Source organism: Asparagus officinalis, chromosome 10, assembly GCF_001876935.1.
Source record: "Asparagus officinalis chromosome 10, Aspof.V1, whole genome shotgun sequence".
NCBI lineage: Eukaryota > Viridiplantae > Streptophyta > Magnoliopsida > Asparagales > Asparagaceae > Asparagus > Asparagus officinalis.
The window spans coordinates 11,303,713-11,325,045 of NC_033803.1; the positions used below are offsets into that span (position 1 = coordinate 11,303,713).

At 37.3% G+C, this 21,333-nt stretch overlaps 2 protein-coding genes across 2 annotated transcripts; both read right to left on the reverse strand.

Annotated features, from left to right (window-relative positions):
- Nucleotides 6,363-7,436, reverse strand: LOC109825765 (CRIB domain-containing protein RIC4-like). The gene is made up of 2 exons (XM_020392654.1): nt 7,103-7,436; nt 6,363-6,954 (listed from the first exon to the last, which is right to left on the reverse strand). Exons 1-2 carry the CDS (start codon nt 7,227-7,229, stop codon nt 6,602-6,604), a joined length of 480 nt encoding a protein of 159 aa, XP_020248243.1. The 5' UTR covers nt 7,230-7,436; the 3' UTR covers nt 6,363-6,601.
- Nucleotides 7,727-11,473, reverse strand: LOC109825764 (putative pentatricopeptide repeat-containing protein At1g68930). The gene has a single exon (XM_020392652.1). The coding sequence runs from the start codon at nt 11,465-11,467 to the stop codon at nt 9,443-9,445; it is 2,025 nt and encodes a 674-aa protein (XP_020248241.1). The 5' UTR covers nt 11,468-11,473; the 3' UTR covers nt 7,727-9,442.

Genomic DNA, 21,333 nt, shown 5'->3' on the forward strand with positions numbered 1-21,333 from the left:
AGGCCCGAAGGCCAATGATGTGAATGTTGCGAAAGGCGATGATTCTGATGATTCGAGCTTTTCTCTTTTAATTACTCCGGAGGTGAACCATTTGGATGCATCGGATTGGATGCTTGATTCTGGCGCTACTTATCATGTGACTCCTAGGCGAGATTGGTTTTCATCGTTTGAGAGACTCGACGGGGGTGTTGTTGTCATGGGAAATAATCAATCCTGTGGCATTTGTGGGATAGGTACTGTGAGGATTCAGATGCACGATGGAGTAGTCTATGAGTTGAAGGATGTGGGATTCATTCCTCAACTAAAGAAGAATCTTATCTCAGTTGGAGCTTTGGAGGCTAAGGGATTTAGGGTGACCTTTGAGAACGCTGTAGCGAATGTTACTAAGGGATCTTTGGTGGTGATGAAGGGAGTCCGCAGTCGAAATTTAATCTATCTGAAGGGGAGCACCGAGATTGGCCAGGTTGCTTCGGCTACTTCAGAGGCGGACATGAGTAGGCTTTGGCATTACAGGTTAGGGCACACATGAGAGAAGTCACTGCAGGCTTTGTGCAAGCAGGGGTTATTGAAGGGAGCCAAGAGTGGTAAAGTAGAATTCTGTGAACATTATGTTCTTAGTAAGAAGACGAATGTGAATTTTGGGACGGCCATTCATAGGATGAGGGGCATATTAGACTACGTGCACACAGATGTTTGGGGTCCCACCAAGACTGCATCACTTGGTGGTCGACATTGATTCGTCACGTTTGTTGATAACTATTCTAGGCGTTGTTAGGTGTATACCATGACAAAGAAGAGTGAAGTCCTAGATATATTTGTGGAGTGAAAGAAGAGATTGGAACTGCAGACTGGGAGAAAGATCAAGATGTTGCGATCCGACAACGACGACGAGTATACTTCAGACCCCTTTCAGCAGTTATGTCGAGACGAGAGCATAGAGAGGCACTTCACAGTTGGTCATACACCGCAGCAGAATAGGGTGGCAGAGAGGTTAAATCGGTCTTTGCTGGAGAAGATTCGATGTTTATTAGCGCATAGTGGTTTGGAGAAGATCTTTTGGGCTGAGGCACTTTCATATGCGAGTCACCTCATTAATAGGTTGCCTTCATCTGCGATTGAGGGTAATACCCCTATGAAGATGTGGTCAGGAGAGACAGCACATGACTATGACCAGCTCAAGGTATTTGGTTGCCCTGCATATTATCATGTTAGAACTGATAAGTTGGAACATCGAGCTAGGAAGGCCATATTTATAGGATTCAAGCGTGGTGTCAAGGGATACAAGCTTTAGGATCCAGTTGATAAGAAGATTGTGCTGAGTAGGGACGTCACATTTGATGAGGTTTCTATCTTGAAGCTTCCCAGCTCTCATCAGGTGGAGAGCGACCCGACAAAGGAGATATCACAGGTGGTGGAGATTGATACAGCTCCACAGTGTCCAGATGGTGCAATATCCATTAGAGTGCCGACTGAGGTGACGCCAGGAGAGCACGACGATGATGCGGAGGATATGAGTACTCATGTGCAGAATCTAGGACCCATGGCTCAGGTTCAGGATTCTATTACGGTTCGAAAACAGAGAAGAGACATACGGGTGCCAGCACGGTATGCCGACACAGTTGCATATGCATTTCCGGTGGAGAGTATCGATGAGATGATACCTACTACTTTCAGAAAGGCCGAGCAGAGTTCGGAGGCTGATTCGTGACATGTAGCTATGCAGGAGGTGATGGAGTCTCTTCATAAGAACGATACATGGGAGCTTGTTGAGCTTCCAAAGGGGTAGAAGGCGATTAGGTGCAAGTGGGTGTACACGAAGAAGGAGGGCATTGAGGGCACTCCATTGAGGTTCAAAGCTAGGTTGGTTGCGAAGGGCTATGCACAGGAGGAAGGTATTGACTATAATGAGGTTTTCTCTCCGGTAGTGAAGCATTCTTCGATTCGGATTCTGCTAGCTTTGGTGGCACAGTATGGATTACAGTTAGATCAGTTGGATATGAAGACGACATTTCTTCATGGTGATCTTGATGAAGAAATATATATGACTCAGCCATTGGGATTCCGAGCTGCAGGGAAAGATAAGTTGGTTTGCAGGTTAAAGAAATCGTTATACGGTTTGAAGCAGTCTCCTCGACAGTGGTATAAGCGATTTGATGGTTTTATGCTTGGTCATTCGTACACTCGGAGCCAGTTTGATCCTTACGTATATTTTCGCAAGTTGAGAGGAGGTGCGTATATTTATTTGTTACTTTATGTCGATGACATGTTGGTTGCCTCAACTTCCAGGTCGGCTATAGATGAGTTGAAAGTTCGGCTTTCAAATGAGTTTGAAATGAAGGATTTGGGTGGGGCCAAACGCATTTTGGGAATGGAGATCAGTAGAGACAAGAAGAATGACAGAATTTATTTGACACAGGTGGCTTATTTGAAGAAGGTAGTACAACGATTTCATGTTAGCATGGATACGAAACCAGTTAGTGTACCATTGGGAGCCCATTTGAAGCTTTCAGCTGGTCTTTCACCGAAGTCAGTTGAAGATCGAGAGTTGATATCAAAGACTCCATATGCGAGTGCAATTGGGAGCTTGATGTATGCGATGATATGTACAAGGTCGGATTTGTCACAGGCGGTGAGCATGGTTTCGAGATACATGCACGATCCAGGAGTGGGTCATTGGGACGCCGTGAAATGGATTTTGAGGTACATTCGAGGTACACTCAATATTGGTTTAGTTTATGAGCGGGACACTACAGGTTGGCAGTTATGCATTGGTTATATTGATTCAGATTATGTCGGGGATTTAGATAAGCGTCGGTCTACTATGGGGTATGTGTTTACTTTGACCCGTGTGCCGGTGTGTTGGAGATGCACCTTACAGTCTACGGTAGCTTTGTCTACGAGAGAGGCAGAGTATATAGCGGCTACGGAGGCTGCGAAGGAGGCTATTTGGCTTCGATGACTTTTGAAGGAACTTGGTATATCGCAGCGGTCCGTCACTATTCATTGTGATAGCATGAGTGCTATCTATTTGGCAAAGAATCAGGTTTTTCATGCGAGGACGAAGCATATTGACGTTCGTTATCATTTCGTTCGGGATGTTCTTGAAGATGGCGATGTGGAGATTGTGAAAGTTACACGAAGGATAATCCGACGGATATGCTCACTAAAGTGGTTCCGAGTAACAAGTTTAATCATTGTCGAAACTTGTTGCATATTCGTGATTGTTGAGGCCATTAACGGCTATTTGGATGAACTACGGGCGGCTTGATCCCTTGGGAGAGGGGGTACGTAGTCAACCACATTGGTGCAGCCGAGTTTGGAGAGACGACGCATTGATGCTCATGTTGGTATCGGCTCAGTGTTGAGAACACTTCGCCGAGGTGGAGAATTGTGAAAACGGCGAAGGAATTGAGAAAAACGAGTGTTGAGAACACTTCGCCGAGGTGGAGAATTGTGAAAACGGCGAAGGAATTGAGAAAAACGTGAAGAATAAGCAAAACAGACTCCACCACACCCTGGTGTGGTGTCTGCCATGGGTGTGGTAGAATCTACCATGGGTGTGGTGTCTGTCACACCCTGGTGTGGCAGAATCTGTCATGTTTGTCATGGATGTGGTGTGTGCTACACCAGGGTGTGACAGACTCGTTTTTAGAATCCTAATATATTTGGGATTGTGTTTTGTTATAAATAGAACCACGTTTTTAGGGTTTCTTAAGGAGAGAAAAGGAAAGAATTAGCATTGTTTTGAGTACTTTGAGAGGGAGATATTGTGAGGGAGTTGAGAGCTTTGGTTAGGGTTATATTTGAGTGATTTTGTGAGTTGTAACCCATTGTATTTCTCCTCCATATAGTGAAATCTCCCTATCCTCTCCCCGTAGACGTAGGCAATTGCCGAACCACGTAAATTCTTGTGTTTGTGTGTGATTTTGGTCGTTATTTTGTGAATTGCATTCGTGTTTGGTTTTGATTTTCTTTTCTCATCGCTCACCGACTCGTTTGGTTGTCGAGCACGCTTCCGCACGGCGCGCAACAGACTTACTATAATTCATTAGTTGCCATTATTTTGCCCAGTTGTCTGGTAAAGATTAGTATATGACTTTAGGATCACATATGAAAAAAAAAACACAATTTATAGATACAATTATATTATTAATCTGATAGATATTGGAATTTTTTTTTATTTTTATTTTTTTGAAATCTCAGACCATATGTGGTGAACGAAAGTAAAACATGAATTCTAAAGCACCTAAGCACTTTCAAGTTTCACGATGCACATAAAATCAAGCAAATAATCTATCAATAAAATTAACACATGGGTACTCGTCCATCAACTGGATTTGACTTCATGTTGGAGAATTTCTTGCAACACGTACTCATAATTTTTTTCTTTTAATTTTCCTTTAATGTTTATTACTGTTTCTTCTGCTTTCCTGTTTAGTTTTGAAATTCAACTAGGTGTAGTTTTTATTCTCACATATTCCTGTTATGTTAAACTTGACTTTTGAAATCAATTTCCTTCTAACATCTCAATTCTATAATAGATAAGCGCATTAGAAGCATGTAACAGCTTTTCATTAGCCTTTTTAATGGCTAAGAAAGCAACGTGCACAGTACTTAACTCAAAAATATTCATAATTAATTTTGAAATGAAACTATATATGGCCGAGAGATATTCAACACTATTACCAACTCAAGAAGATGTGACCTGATCTTTTCTGTGATGCCACCTCCATTTCACTGTCATGCCATTCTTTACAGCAATCTAAGCGGTAGGTTTCCAACATTGAAAATTTTGAACTTTAAGACAGACAGAAGAATATAAGAGCACAAAATTACAAGAGTAGGTCTAGTGGAAGACAAAGTAAAGAAAATGTATCTCCACATAACTAACAACCATTGTACTATGAAAAAAGCCTGTAAACAACTTCAAATTAATGCTTTATTTAGCTTAACCCTGTTAGGTCTACTGAACTTGTCATGTAGTTATGAGATGGGCATATGCTTTTCTGGTCATCTAAACAGTAGTTGAGACTTTATATATTCAATTAATAGTAGGATTCAAGACAATCTATAAAAGCCAAAGTTACAAAAGAAGCCAAAAAACCCTACTTAAAACAAAGGGTAAGAGAATTTTGGATTTTTTTATATAACTATCATAAACCTTTTTAATTAGAGAAAACTACTGTTTTTTCGGTCTGATCGATGAAGGAACTTCCCCCACGATCGTCTGGACCAGTATCTAACCTTGGGGCGTGGCTAAAGGGCACCCCAACGCGAGGCCTCTGCTATTTCAGGAAATTAAATTCTCGTGGATGCTTTTAAGGAGAGTCGAACCCGAGACCTTAGAATACTGCTCATAAGCAGCTTATCAACTCGGTGAGACCCTCTTGCATAGAGAAAACTACTATAAAATCTTTAGAAAAAAAAAAAGAGTTAAAAAAAGAAATTTGTTACAAATAGCATCAATTGCAGCAAAAAGGTATAAACTAACATTAAAAATAGAAGAGGGGTAAGGGTAATGTAGATGATATATAAAGTATATAAGACTAAAATTATTCAAAATACGTCACTTGCAACCGGCGACAACTTACTCTGATTGTCATCAGACATACTAGTATAGTGACAAAAAGTTAATGATGATTTTCTCTAATAAAAAGATTACATTAGTTCGATGCAAACCCAGCATGTGGGGTTTCGAGAATTTTATCCTAAAACAAATCCAAGCTAGACAACGTCCTTGGCATTGCTACCTAATTTGAACAACATTTGATTAATTTACATGTTTACCCAAGATCTGCATCCCTAATTGTTCACGGGAGAATGATGTGACGGTGGTCAAAATAACAAATATTAAACTAAATCATGCATCAAACAAGCAACCAAGCATAATGACAAAGTTATAAACATAAAAGTAAGAAGGAAAAAAGAATCTAAAAATGTCAATTTGTTCTCTTAGGACATGGACAAAGTATGAGTTGTACATATCACAGGCAACAATTCAGTTCACACTCTATAAAATAAAATAAGGGTGAAAAATTTAGGGTGAGGCATCCTATCAATTTCATGTGAGCCCCATACTTTCATGGGATTTTTAGATACTAGTCCCTCAAATCTTCAAATTGTTCATACATCCCTCATATCCCTAGGGGTCTTGCAATTTGGCCCCTAGCTTACCAAATACCCTTCATGTTTTTGTGAACACATGAATTTTGGGGTTTTGTGAGGAAAACATAAGATGATCAGGGGTATTTCAGTAATTGAGGGACCAATCCTCAAGACCCGTTAGAATTTGAGGGATATATGAACAATTTTAAAGATTTGAGGAACTAATATGGAATTATTGAAGATTTGAGGCACTAATATCTAACAAATCCCTACACTTTTACTTCCACTCACAGTCAAACACACCAAGCTAAATATCATGTGTTTACAAAAGCAGTCTGTAGGTAAAAAAAAAATTGTTGGAAGATTCCCATATCAGAGAAAGGCTATACAAGTTCACATGCACTCTTCACCCGAAAAAGACACAAGGAAGAACAAAAGGCTACAGAAAACTGACAGAAAAATAATGATACCAAATCTTCTTCATTCAGAGCTCAGCTCAATGGGGACTATTGTTAGCTTGTGAAGCCATTGCAAGCTCAAACTGCTTTAGGGATATTGTTGGCAGAGACAATAACTCTGGGCCTTTATTGAAGTTATTCCAGCTCTTCATGTTGGTGTTCACGTTGTTCAGGCCATCCCAGCCGATATGAGCCACGTGCTGAACATCGGTAGGGAATCCAATCTCCATCTCGATCTCTTCGTCGTCGTCGTCGTCATCCTCCTTGTAGAATTGGAAGAGAGAGGATAAGTTCTTGAAGCCCTTGATCACTTTCTGAAGCCCTGCAGAGATGTTTGGCTTTGGAAGAGGGAGGAATGAACTCCTCATCCTCCCATTTGCTTGGACTTCGCCTTCATAGAGTATTAGAGTTGTTAGTATATTAGCAAAACTACAGAAATTTGTTTGCGTTGGAAAACTGTGTAATTGTGTCCTACAACAAATATCATTAACACAGTCCTATAAGGCTAGAACAATGAAGAGATGAGAAAATTGGCTTACTTGTTGGTGTAGGACTCGATTCGCTCTGCGATTTCTTCGGATGGTTCTCGACGACATCAACGCTTGAATGAGAAACGCAGCCAACGGAGAAGGGGAAGGAAGCAAACTTTTCCATTCTATCCTTCATTGCTTCATGAAAAAATGGCCCTAGGTGTGGTTATGAGCAAGGGAAAAGGGATTGAGGGTGAGTGGATTTGTTATATTGGGTGGTGATGGCTTTGTTAGCAAGTATGAATGATTTTCCACGTATAGGAGGGTTTACTCCCAAAGTTTGGTGAGAGAGTGTGTGCGTGTGTGAGGATTAGAGGAGAGAGGGGGGGTTAAGAGGATAGAATTATGGAGGTGGGTTGAATTGGTTGGTTGGTACCCACCTTTTAGCTGATTGCAAGTCCAATTTGTAGGCCAATCTTAGCCCCCACCAAGTGCTTTTTTTGTAGTATTCTGGGAACCTTCTCTCTTGTGACCTTAGCCTCTTCATCTTGTGAGCAGTGGACCTAGCTCTCAATATCTAAAAGGGTTAATTGCGGATAGACCCTTTCTAGTTTATTGTTGCAGATAGACCCATTGAGTGTTTTTTTTTTTTTTGCTCCTTTACCCTTATAGAAAGAGAATTGTTTTTTGACAAATAGATGTATTGACACAGTGTGCCAAAAAAAAAAAGACAACTCTTGCATTAATGCATTTATCCGCCAAATTCCTTCTGTTTGCCTGATTCATGGGCTCTCAACCCTTGAAACACCACATCTCCGCTGGATCCCGTCCACTGGGTACTCTCCTCTATTTCGCTGAGAAGCTGTTCAATTGTCACTGTCTTGTTGATGCACCAATGACAATTTACCCGTGAATCAGTGAATTAGAAGGTTAGTGCACTGATTTAAAGGTTCTCATCCCTTTGTATACCAATTATCCAGTGGACAGGATCTATTTCACAAGGGTCCTAGGATAGTTTTCCCTATTTCATAATCTCCCTTGTTCATTAAGACATCATGTTAAACCCCCATCCTTTTTTCCTTGTGTCTTCTAATGGCTTTCCAACTACACCCAGGTTGGGATCTTGAAATTGACCCCAAGAGTAAAACACAAGGAATTACAACATCATTAGTAGGCCTTAATCGAAAAGGTCCACACAAATGTAATACTCAAATACTCCACTCAGTGAGCAATAACAAGACCAAAACTCAAAAAAAATTCCAAGTGATGCAATTATTTCATGCAAAGTGTTCTGAATTACTTCATACCCTGATGGAATATATGGTGGTTGGGTTCACTCTCAGAAAAAGAGAGAGAAAGGTAAGTGTGACTTACTGATGATTGATGCATCCAGAGAAACAATAAAAGTTCTGATGGATCTCTTCTACTTGCTTTATGTCAAGCACGGAAAACTTTAATGTGACACTCAGAATAAGCACCATGCGTTATCTTTGCATCCAAGGAAACTTAGATACATGGAATGATCTCTGATAGGGACATACATAAATGAAATGGTATTAATGTTAATAGACTCATACTAAAGTGCTCCTCATCCAATATCTCAACTAAAGTCACAGAGCACTTCATCTATGATGGGGGTGAATTTGTTCAGAAAGGTTTAAGTACTTGGAGTAAGGTTTGTGAAACACTCTTTTTCTTCAGCTTGGGTCTATTGATTTAGGTGTGGATTACGATTGCCACTATATGAAGTGGTTGAGTACTTGAGAGACAAGAAAAAAGAAACTAAAAGAACAATTTATTGAAGGGTTAATTGCACATAAAACCCCTGCAGTATCCTTGTTTTGCACTTATTACCTTGCAGTTTCATTGTTGCACATAGAGCCCTTCCGTTAAATCTTTTTGTCTCTTTTACCCTTGGTGAAATTTTGACCTATAGAGTAAAAGAGTAAAAAAAAACATAATCCAGGGGGTCTACCTATAAAATGAAGCTACAAGGGTAGTAAGTTCAAAACAGCGATACTGCAAGGGGTTTATATGCCATTAACCCTTTATTATTGACTCGCATAGTCAAGAGACAAAATCATGTGTATATGCTGTCCTTATTCAAGTCATAAAAATACAAATTGATCCATAATTATCATCAGTTTGCGGAAAAGAACATAACCGAATACATATGATGTATTATAAATAGAAGCTAATTATAGCTGATAGTTGAAACTGCTCCTATCATTGATTATTCCAAATGAATGCTTTCCTTATAAAGTTTAGTTAAAAGTTGAATGGATAAGGCTCTATACTAATTAGTGTAATTATGAAAGATAATGAAACAAGTACATACCTCCTTTGTTGGTAAGTATTTGTCATTGAAGTCTGTCAAGCATACTGATTTCAGCTTCTCGCTGTGGAAATTTAGCATTGATTCTCTTTATGCCCCAATTCTTTCAATCTCTCCATTAAATGTTCCAGGTAAGAATATATCGCTTCTGACTCTGGGTGTGACTTATCGTCTACTGTGAACACATGGACCTTGTTCTTCAACTCAATCCAAGATTGACCCGGTTCTTTACTCATTCCTCTCTCCCGCATCAAATTTCTTAATTTGTTGGACTCCAGAAACATTCTCTTGGTTGCACAGATATTAGAAATGAGAACATAGGATCCAACATCTTTTGGTTTGAGACTAACCAATTGTTCAGAAGCCCATTTTGCCATTTCTATATTGTTATCAAATCGACTAGATGCCAATAATGCCTTCCACACTACATCATGATGCTCGATATTGTTTTGATAAATGAAGTCTTTTGCTTCTTCGAGTTTCCCTGCTCTTCCTAAAAGATCAACCATACAAGTGAAATGCTCGATGCTGGGAAAAATTCCATATTCTTCTTGCATCAGTCTAAAATACTTACATCCCTCTTTAACTTCTCCACAATGGCTACAAGCAGATAAAACACCTACGAAGGTTATCTCATTGGGCATAATTTTCTCCCCTAACATCTTTTCGAAGAGTTGAATCGCTTTCCTCCCATGTCCATGTGAAGCATAGGAGTTTATCATTGAAGTCCAAATCACAACATTTCGTGACTCTATAGAATCAAAAGCCCTGCAAGCATCATCCAAGCTTCCACATTTAGCATACATATCTGTGATTGCTGACACCGAGAAAACATCAAATCCGTATCCTAATTTCTCAATACATGCGTGAATTTGCCGCCCTTGTTGAAGAATTCCAGCATCTGAGCAAGCAGAAGAGATACTAGTGAGAGTAAATTTGTCAACCTTTAACCCCTTTTGTAACATTTTAGAGAAGAGCTTGAGCGCCTCTTCAATTCTCCCATTTTGAACAAATCCAGAAATCATGGAACTCCATTGAATTGTTTTTGCGATCAACCCATCAGTAGACTGAGATGAATTATAAAAAACAACCAAGGAAGCCTCAATTTTACCACATTTGCAGTACATATCTAACAACGAGGTCGTAATAAATGCGTCATATTCGCATCCATTTCTCAAAATTTGGCTGTGAATTTGTTTCCCTAGTTCAAGAAGAACTAATTTACCAGCCAAAGTCAAAGCCATGGAGAAAGTAAACTTATTGAACCCAATGCCTATCCCAACCATCTCATAAAGAAGTTCTAAAGCCACCAAATCAAAACCCATTTTCATTTGCCCATTTACAATTGTGTTCCAACTCGAAACATCCCGAAAGGGTGAATCTCTAAATAACTCCATTGCACCATTCACATCTCCAATCTCTAAGTAAGCACCAATCAGAACATTCCACGAGATAGCATCTCTCTCGGTCATCATCTCAAATACTTTCACCGCGCATCGAAAGTCCCCACATTTCACATAGAAATCAACCATCGTATTCTCCAACACAACATCCATCTCAATGCCATTCCTCAAAATCCATCCATGAATTCCCTTACCCATATTAAGATTACCCATGTTCATACAAGACTTGAGAACAGTAGAAAGAGTGAAGCAATTGGGCAAATCTCCCTCATGTATCATCGAAGCAAATAGGCTCAGACCCATTTCGTATCTACCAATTCGAGAATAGCCCGAAATTAGAGTCGTCCATGAGCGAGCATCTCTCTCAGTCATTTCATCAAACAACTTGTGCGCAAGATCCAAATAACCACACTTAGCATAGAGGCTAAGGAGGATAGTGCCCACCTGCCCAATTACGGCGAGGCAAGATTTGATGGCTCTACAATGGAGACTCTCGACCTCCAAAAGGATCGGAGTGGGTTTAGAGGAATTTTTGAGCAGATTGATGAAGGCCCATTGAGGGTCTTGGAGATGTGAGGAAATGGTGAAAGAGTTTGAGGTTGGAGGTGAAAGGGAAATGGTTGGATTCAGATAAGAGGAAAAACGCGGGAAATTTGAATTCAGACCGTTGGTACGAAGAAGGGTCGCCCTTATCATAGCGAGGAGACGCTAGGCGAGGTGATTTGCATGACCGCATATAAATACCAATCAAATCTTCCATATTTGCGAACTTATCCCTCATATCCTCGTATTTATAAAGTTAGCCCCCAACACTCACATATTGAGTCTCTCTACCGCTCCAACTTAAAAATGTGGTTTTAGTTGCTTCCATGATGTTTTTGCCAAAAACAAAACATCATGCGTTTGGAAACTATGGTTTTTTTAGCTCCGTTTGGATATTATGGTGTTTTACTTGCTTCCATGATGGGGCTCCGTTTGCATACCATGGTGTTTCACTTGCTTCTATGATGTTTTTGCTAAAAAAAACACCATGCGTTTGGAAACCATTGTGTTTTTTGAGTTAAATCATCCTCAAACAAAAAATACAACACTTATTTCAAAACATCTTTTAGATGTTTTAAGTTTGATGTTTTAGTTTTGAATTTGAAAAGATGTTAATATAATATCTAACATAATATATTAAATATAAGTAATATATAGTTATTATCAACATTCTTATTATATTATACTATATTATATTATAATTAATCTAACATATTAGTAAAATTTATTAAATAATATAAATATATAATAATTAAAATATCTTATATAATAATCTAATAATGTAAAAATAATATATTCATAATATAATAATTGATTTATATCATAAATTATTAAAGTATTATTAATAAACCCTAACATATTAGAAACTATAATATATTATATAATATTAAAATATTTGTAATATGTGAATTTATTAATAATGTAGTAGTAATAAAATACTATTAACATTCTTAATAATATTATATTCTATTAATAATATGTTTAATACTAATGTTGTAATAAGTCAAACTAATGTTGAACAAAAACACTCAACATGGTATTTTAAAAATACTATAAGGGAAAAACACAACACCATGGTTCTTTTTTAAAAAACACAACAAGGAAAACGCTATGGTATCCAAACGAAGCCGGTTTTTAACAAAGCAATGCAAATTTTACATTAGTTTTCTATATGTTGCAGCATTTTCCCATCAGAAAGTAAAATTGTTATGTGAGAAGGGTAGAAAAAAAATCTAAGAGAAATTGTAAATACTAAAATTTGATGGGTGAATTGTAAATATGAAAGCTTTGAGGGGTATATAAGCAAAAGGTGCTATATTCTTTTTCGTTATTAGTGGGTGTTTGATAGTTTGAAAGTGAGTTTGGAGTGCTTTTTAGTTTTTCTTTTTTCTCAAATGATTTTCACATTGATGTCAATATGCAAGTGAAATACAATGTTTGTTTGAAAAATAAAATTATTAATGATAGTATAATGTAAACATGATATGGCAAAATAGAATTAACTAGCAAATATAGTTAAATTTATTTAATTGAATTTGGTTACCATTTTTTTTCACTTTCATGTGACTTCACTACTTTTTTAGGGGAAGTCGGGAAAGTCAAAATTGTATTAAATCATAGCATATTATATCATACTTCTTTATAAAAATGTCAGTTTGGGAAAAAAAATTCATGGACAAAAATACTCTTGATCATGTAACCCATTACGTTGTTACCCTATTTTAGTTAATATAAATAATTAATTAAATAAGAAATTATGTCGCTAAAAATATTTAAATCATATATATATATATATTATATATATAATATATATAATTATATATAATTATATATATATAATATATATATATATATTATATTATATATTATATATATATATATATATATGGAGAGGTTCTAATAAAAACTCCTTAGCCTAAAAACTAAAAACCTCCTTCATCCAATGGCTAGATTCAGTCAAACAGATCAACAGACACATGCTTTAACTTACCTCATTAAAACACATGCATTAATTACATCAACTAGCTGAATCGCATTCACTGCAAGATGTCGAGATACGCTTGAGGTAGTGAATCTGGATTCACTACGTTTGAGGCCGTAATTAATGCAGGTAATAATGCCAGTTGTGTTGTTGATTGTTTGACTGAATTCTCAGCCATGGGCATTCATCCTAGATCCAATGATGAATGAGGCTGGTATTTTTAGAGCAAGGAGTTTTATTAGAACCTCTTCCCATATACTATATATAATATATATATATATATATATATATATATATATATATACTCACTTTAAAAGTGGGAGTTTGGAAAAATCTTTTCATGTGACAATATTACCCCTTAACACTAATTAATTAATTAAATTAAATTAAATTAAATAAATAAGAGGCTACAATAAACATGATGTCTCTCAAACCTCTTGACGCTTTGTCTTCTTATCTATCTTTTGTTATTAAGATTAGGGTTTTAACTTTTATTCAATGTGAAAGCTCCTTTTATTGGTTTTTACAAATTTCGTAAAGCATTCTGAAGTGAAGGGAGTTCTTAATAATCATATTTTTATTATATTTTTATATCATCATTATCTATTTTGTTTAAATAAAAATATCATTAATAAACATGTTTTACCTTAATTTGCAAGTTAATAAAGAATTAATGAATAAAAGTTCAAAAAGAACTCAAATTTCTTGATTTTTTAACATTTTATTGAAGTTCGGGATCAAGCCAAGCAATTTACAGAAGCCAAAGAAGCAAGGATCCAATATGAAAAGAAATCAAGTTAAAATTATGTTCAAGATGATTAGCCACAAAGAAACGACAATATCTCTCAATCCGGAAGGTAAAATTTAACATATAATATATAAAAATCGCCTATCTCGACGAGATGGAGCTAACTACATTTTCAGAATTTTAGAATTCTAATCGTTTGGTCAATTGATTGGTCAACCGATTGGCCAATCGATTGGTCAACTGATTGGTTCGTAACAAACTTGTTTTATGGCTAAGATTTAATCCTTGGAGATCAAGTAAAATCCAATGGTTTTTGTTTCTTGCTGTATGCTATAAATAAGATAGAGGGTGAGGGGTTTGAATGTGAAAAAATTTGTAATAACTCTATTTGGAGATGAAGGTTACTCTTAATTGAGGAGACCTTCCAAAATTGTAACTTTGTTGTAATTAATAAAAAATTTCACATCTTCATATTTCTTTTCTTCTCTTTGTTTGATGATGAAGATGAACATTTGCTTTCAAGAGCCTAGAACCCTCTTGCAATGTAAATTTTCTCTTTTACCTTTTATTTTCTTGTAATTGTTTTAGATATTCAAGGGGCTAGAACCCTATTATTTTAGATTTATTTTAATGTTTTGTAGAGTATATTTACTTTCATGTCTTTATTTTCCTATATTTTATAATATAGATTTATTTTCTTGCATAGTTTAGATTTTATTTTCATGTGTTATTCTCCAAGAGGCTAGAACCTTCTTAGGAATTAGTTTTTTTTCTTTTCCTCTCATTCTCCAAGAGGTTAGAACCCTCTTGGAAATTAGTTTTTATTTTTAATTTTTTCCTTTAATTCTCCAAGAGGTTAGAATCCTTTTGGGAATTAGTTTTTATTTTTATTCTCTTCATTTTATTCTCTCTAGTATAGATTTTATTTCTTTATTTTTATTTTCTAAGATATGGAAGTAATTCTTATATGAATTCAAGAATTGTATAAAACTAGTTTGATTTCTTTTATAATTTGCGAACTATTCTCTTGTCCTAAAAATGATCATGCTTAGGATAATCAACTAGAAAACTAATTGGTAGAAGAAGAATTTGATAATCTATTCTTATCTTGAGTAGTTTGATAGTTTATGCTTATGAATTCTAGAATTACTATCTAATTGTTGTTCTTTTCATGAATGTTAATTTTACTTGGATGATAATTTAATCAGTTATGCTTTATTTAAGTGGGTTGATAGTCTATGATTAATAAATCTAAAGTAAAATATGATAAAAAGAGAATAGTTCATAATGTTATGGTGTTTTTAGTCGCCAAAGTATGACCCTTTGCCAGGTTTGGACAGGTGTCCCCCTACATGCACCACTCAAATTGAAGTGACTGTCAGGACCACCAAGAATCCCAACTTAGCCGACTCATCTAGTCGACATCTCCTTAGATCGACTCGAATGATGGTACTTACCGGTCCTCTTATCAAAGACAACTCGCTACAAGCCCACTTGACCAGTTATTCGACACCTTACAGGGTCGACTCGAAAGGCGTTCCTTCTCAACAACCCTCGCTATAAGCCAAATGACGACTTCAATCTTGAGCCTTCCCCACTGACAGCATGTCAGCGTTACATTAAATGCTTAGCAGGCGCCATCATTCCTCTAGCCCAGATAGTCTTCATGATACATCGACCACGTCGGCACCGTCATGCCCCCAATCACTTCGCATTAAATACTGAGGTGACATCTACTCTACTCGTCAACCGACATCTGTAAAGCAGGCACTGGCGTAGCCGCCATCTCATACTCATCCAAAATTACCATTCTACCCTTTTACCATCACTATAAATAGGCGTACTATTTTAAATACAGGGTAAGCAAGCAAATTTCTCAGAATTTTTCTCCACAATACTTTAAAACTCACATAGTTCATCACTTTCTCACTCAAGTCCATCACTGAATTGATCATTGGATGAACAATAGGGGACTACTCCTCGTCCTCTTACGAGTTGCTATTTATGTAGGCAGAAGTTACTCAACTCAAAACCAAATATTCAGATAAGTTAGCGGCCCCTAATCAACCCCACCCTCATTATATTATCTGTGTGATTATTAACATTAATAGTTTGACGCCCATCGTGGGGCCTCTTTCTTTTTCGAGCAAGTATGTCTGGTTCTGAGTATATGGATGATTAGTCTCACCTTGAAGGACCACACCAGAGCTACGTTACTCAAGCTCAACTTAAAGAAACAGCTCAGAAGATCTCTCAATCCCTCCAACAACAAGTCGCTACCTTCACTAGTGAGCTCCTCAGCCAGTTCCCACAGCAGTAGCAAGCCACTTTCGCTGTCCCTCCGCCTTTTGAAGACCAACGATCAGGGACTCACCCCCCCTTCTGGAGCCCAGCGAATAGTTCCGCCTTGGACTCCTCATGCTGCTACCAAGCAGCAGAGGGATTGCATCGAACACATGGCCCCGCCGCCGCATCGGCTAACTTACCCTGGGGAACCTCGCTAGGAGCATCTTAAAAAATACTTTCAATAATCATGTACAAAATTTCATTCATTATAAATGAAATCCTTTTGAATCTGACTCTTGTGTCGCACTCACATAGTTCCAAATCTATGCAGAAATCCTAAGCTCTTGGTGCCTTCTCCGGGTAAACCCAAGGCACACTCTCTATTCGGTCGGCTCCCACATTTACAACTCAACCATCATAACAGGGCGAAAAGACCTAGGCGTCCTCATTAAGACCTAGGCACCCAACCTCTGGGTTGTTATTTTGCTAAAAAGACCTAGGCGTCCTCATTAAGACCTAGGCACCCAACCTTTGGGTTAGCATTTTGCTAAAAAGATCTAGGTGTCCTCATTAAGACCTAGGCACCCAACCTCTAAGTTGTCACTTTGACAAAAACCTAGGTGTCCTAGGCATTCTAACCTGCCAGTCATTCTCAACAAAAAGACCCGTACATCTCGCCAACAAAAAGAGTAAAAAGAGCCGATCGCCTTGACCCAATCGACACTCGGGTCGCCCAAGTGCGACCGATTCAGGACAATCAACACTTGTTCTCTTAGCTAGATTAGAATTACAGATAACCAAAGCAAAAACAATGAATAATTGAAGGTAAATTCCAGAGTGAGAGCAAAGTACAAATCTTTATTCCAAACTCTGAACAAAATTTATTACATTGTCTGCACTGATATTTACAAAAAGAAAAGAAAAGATACAAGCTCTCAGACTTCTCGGCCAGATCCGGGAGTAGGGCTTGGGAGGTCCTCTACGGAGGCTGTAGGAGTGGGAGCGGCAGAAGAGGAAGCGGGAGGGACTTTTCCGGGGTCGTCCCTTGACTCGTCATCATCGTCGCCCAACGCCAGTTCCAGCCCCCCTCCACTCGCCTTGATCTCCTTTAGGAGGTTGAGACAGCAAGAGACTTGAGGAGGGTAGAAGCGGTCTGGTACAAGTCAAGAGACGAGAGGAAGCAATGGGGCTAGGTAGTCGACACCAGCCTTGCAAGCCAAGGTCACCTCAGTTTTTCCTAAGGGGCCCTGGCACCAGTCATAGATCACTTTTGCCTTGTATTGCTCCAAGTCTAAGCGAGCAAGCCTATTCTCCAGGTCCTTGACGATTGTGGCAGACATTTGGTGAGCTGATCGCTCCTCCTCAAGGTCCCGCTTCAGATGCTCGACCGAAAGACGACTAGATCGAGCATCATCCTGAGCCATCACCTTAAGACACCTTTCAGACTCAACTTCCCCCTCCAGAGAAGATAGTCGGACGTCCCACTCAGAAATTCCTTACTAGAGGCGGCCAACCTCCTCCCTCAGCTGGGCACCTCGCCTTGGAGCTTCTCAATAGAGGTTGTCTGCTTGGCGCCGTGAGTTCTATACCCCTTGATGAGTTTTCATCTCCCTCAAGAACCCCTCGTCCTTCGGGAGGGTGAACTATTGGATAGCTCGGACTTGGGCAGTTGTCGGCCCCAAGACTCTAGAGTTGTGATGTATTTGATATGTTAAATTTTATGGTGGTTTCAGTTGGAATGTTGGGTTGATATATGATTTCAAAAGTTTCAAATATTCACTTAATTTGATGTTGAACCTTAATGAAGTTGGGTTATGAGTTGAGGATGATTTGATATGTTGCTTGATTTTAGTTAGGCACTTGTTTGGATATGCTTTACTCAGAAGCGATACAAGGAAAATGAGATATTAATGTATAAGTGCATAAAAGTGAAGATTCTTGAGGTTGAGATACAATCATACAAATGCACTTGCTTAAATTTTTGTGCCCATAAAGGTACATTATATCCTTCAGAATATTAAAATTGCTCTTCGGTACCCAATTTTTAACTTGTTTCAAATACAAAATCTTTAGAGTTACCGATTCATATCATACAATTCACTGTAAGGGGTCGTTTAGTTCGATTAAAAGACCCTCGAAACACTTTACTTCTCCTGACACAGTGTCCACATAGGACTTTTTTTTTCCCCATCGTTTCTTTGTTTGTGTTTGGTTCACGGAGGGGGCTAGGGTTTAAAGTGACAGAAAAAAAAACTCCACCTAAGCCTATTCTCCTCCTCCGATTTCCTTCCAAATTGAGCGGAAATGGATGTAAACCCCATCACTTGAGTCCTTTTGTCAGATCTACAAAAAATTAGGAAATCATATTGTTGGCTATGGTTACCACCACTTCCTGCTATTTCTCTCTTCACGCCTTAGTTTTTTATGCTTGTGATTTTCCCCTTTAGCCTGCCTTGGATCTGAGTAGGGCTGCTAATTTATTTCGATTTTTGTTGGATCTCAAAAAAAAGGCAACACTTTTCTTAGGGAATCACTGTGATAGTTGCTTGATTTATGCAAATTTGGCAATTTTAGGTATTATTTGTATAATTTTTAATTTTTAAGATAAATAGGTCTTTGATCCTACGGTTTTCCCCCTTCTAAATGTTATGTTATGTTTAAAGGTCTTTGCCTTGTCTATAAGAGTCCTATTTTGCTTCTATGTATATCAGCCTGAAAATGTTACCATCAAAATGATAGAAAAGAACTACTAAAGAAAAAGCATATGAGGTTAAAACTTTGGATAACGGTCGAGATTTTGAAATAATTGAAATTGACAACCAAGTCTTTTACATCTCTTCTTCCATTATGCATGCTGGCTATAAGGCTGTGTTTGGCAAAATCCCTCTTGAGCTGAGAAGAGGTAAGAGGTAGATCAACCGTAAGCTGGTTAGAGAGGAGCAAATAAACTAAAATAACTGGGTTAATTCTTGTCTAGTTTTTGCCAAACACAATTCAAGTCCATTCAAAATGCTTCATTATGCAATCAGCAAAGAGGCTATAGTGAGTGTCTATAGTATCCTCATATAGCCATTTTATTGTGAAACTTGTGACATTTTATTTACATATTTGACGAGTATCAGATATATTTGACCCTATTTTTTAATTTGTAGTATCTTTTTTTGAAAAAAAAATTATTTAAATAGTAGGTGGCAGCATCTTTTGTTTCCAAATACCATCAGATAGACTCCACAAGAAGCCAAATACTCTTTTATATTTAAATAGGATATACAACCTTCATGATCACATATCAAAATCGGTATCCAACTATTTAATGAGTAATATTCTTTGATATATTTCATTTAGGGATGCTTGGTCCAGTTTTTGGATTTATTTGGGAATTTCATTTAGGGATGCTTGGTCTGATAATACATCAATATCCAACTATTTTTCAGTGAAACATTGGTATCCAACTATTTGATGATTAATATTCTTTGCTATATGTTGGTATATGTGTGTCTTTTGATATTGTCGATATGTTACTCAACTTTTTTGAAAATTTCATTCATTGATTATATCGATGTCCCCCTCAAGTAATTCATATAATCTTTCTAATTCATATGTTATTCATTCGCACTTTACTTCATTACCATTACTTTCATAGATGCATGCTAGCGATATTAATTATTTGAATTTGATATTTGTTTCATAGATGGATGGTGATGGAGATTGTATGGATAAACAAACTGTTGTTAACATGGTTCAAGAGGCTATGCTATCTGTTTTTATTATAATATTTGTATTCATGAGGAGAATGCAAGCTAGACATAAATTAATTCGTAGGGGTCCAAGTGATGGAAAAAAATAAAACTAGAGAAAACTAGAATTGAACTAATAGAGCATATACATAATGGTTTTAGTGATAGTTATGTAAACTACATTAGAATGAGGAGTGGTGCTTTTGTGAAACTAGCAAGCATAACGAGGAATAATGGGCTGCTAAAAGACTCAAGAAATATAACAATAGAAGAGCAGCTTATTATGACATTGAACATTTTGGTTCATAAATCTAAAAATTACATTGTGATGTCTTATTTTATAAGATTAGGGGAGACACTCGGTAGATATTTTAACAAGGTATCAATAGCAATTGTTTTCCTACATGGACGCTACATGAAACAAGCCCCTAATGACATTCCCCAAGAGATCTTTAACAACTCGTTGTACTACCCTTATTTCAAGGTATATCTACAATTTAAGCACAGTTATATGTAAATTCAATGAAAACAAACGTTAACTTAGTAATGTGATACACATATTATAGGATTGCATTGGTATGATAGATGGGACCATGTTGACGCAATGATACTGATTAATCTTGTTGCACGATTTTGAGGCCGCAAAGGTTTCACAGAATGTGCTTGCAGCTTGCACCCCAAATAAGTTATTCACGTATATTTAAGCAGGTTGGGAGGGGTCTGTAAATGATTTTAAGATTCTCCAACATGCATTATCTAGACCACAACCACATGAATTGAGAATCTGTGATGGTAATTATATAAAAACTTAACTTAAAATTTTGATTTAATATGCAAACTTGGCTTTCTTAACAATTATCTTAAAATCATAGGCAAATACTATCTATGTGATGTTGAGCACCCCACCATGCCAGGATTCATCTCTCCATACCAAGGTGCTCGTCATCATTTGAAAAAAATATTCGGGTAAAACACCTAAGAATAGAAGGAAATTATTCAATCTAAGACATTTTTCTTTAAGGTCTAAAATTGAATCTACATTTGGCATATTAAAGAATCGTTTCAATATTTTATGTGCTAAGCCACATTACCCATTTTCTATACAAGTAGATATCATATTGGCATGCACGATACTTCTTAATTTTATTACAATTGTTGATCCAAGTGATGAACTACTCAACGAGTCCGACTTTAATGAAGATATTGATGGTGAGGTGACAAATGATAATGGCAATAACTTAGTTAATTTTACTCAAACTCAAACCTA

Excerpts from the sequence above, each read along its gene's own strand:
- LOC109825765 (XM_020392654.1), bottom strand. The coding sequence starts at position 7,229 with ATGAAGGATAGAATGGAAAAGTTTGCTTCCTTCCCCTTCTCCGTTGGC. Across the intron at positions 6,955-7,102 it reads ATCGAGTCCTACACCAACAA|GCGAAGTCCAAGCAAATGGG; the intron begins GTAAGCCAATTT and ends TACTCTATGAAG.
- LOC109825764 (XM_020392652.1), bottom strand. The coding sequence starts at position 11,467 with ATGATAAGGGCGACCCTTCTTCGTACCAACGGTCTGAATTCAAATTTC.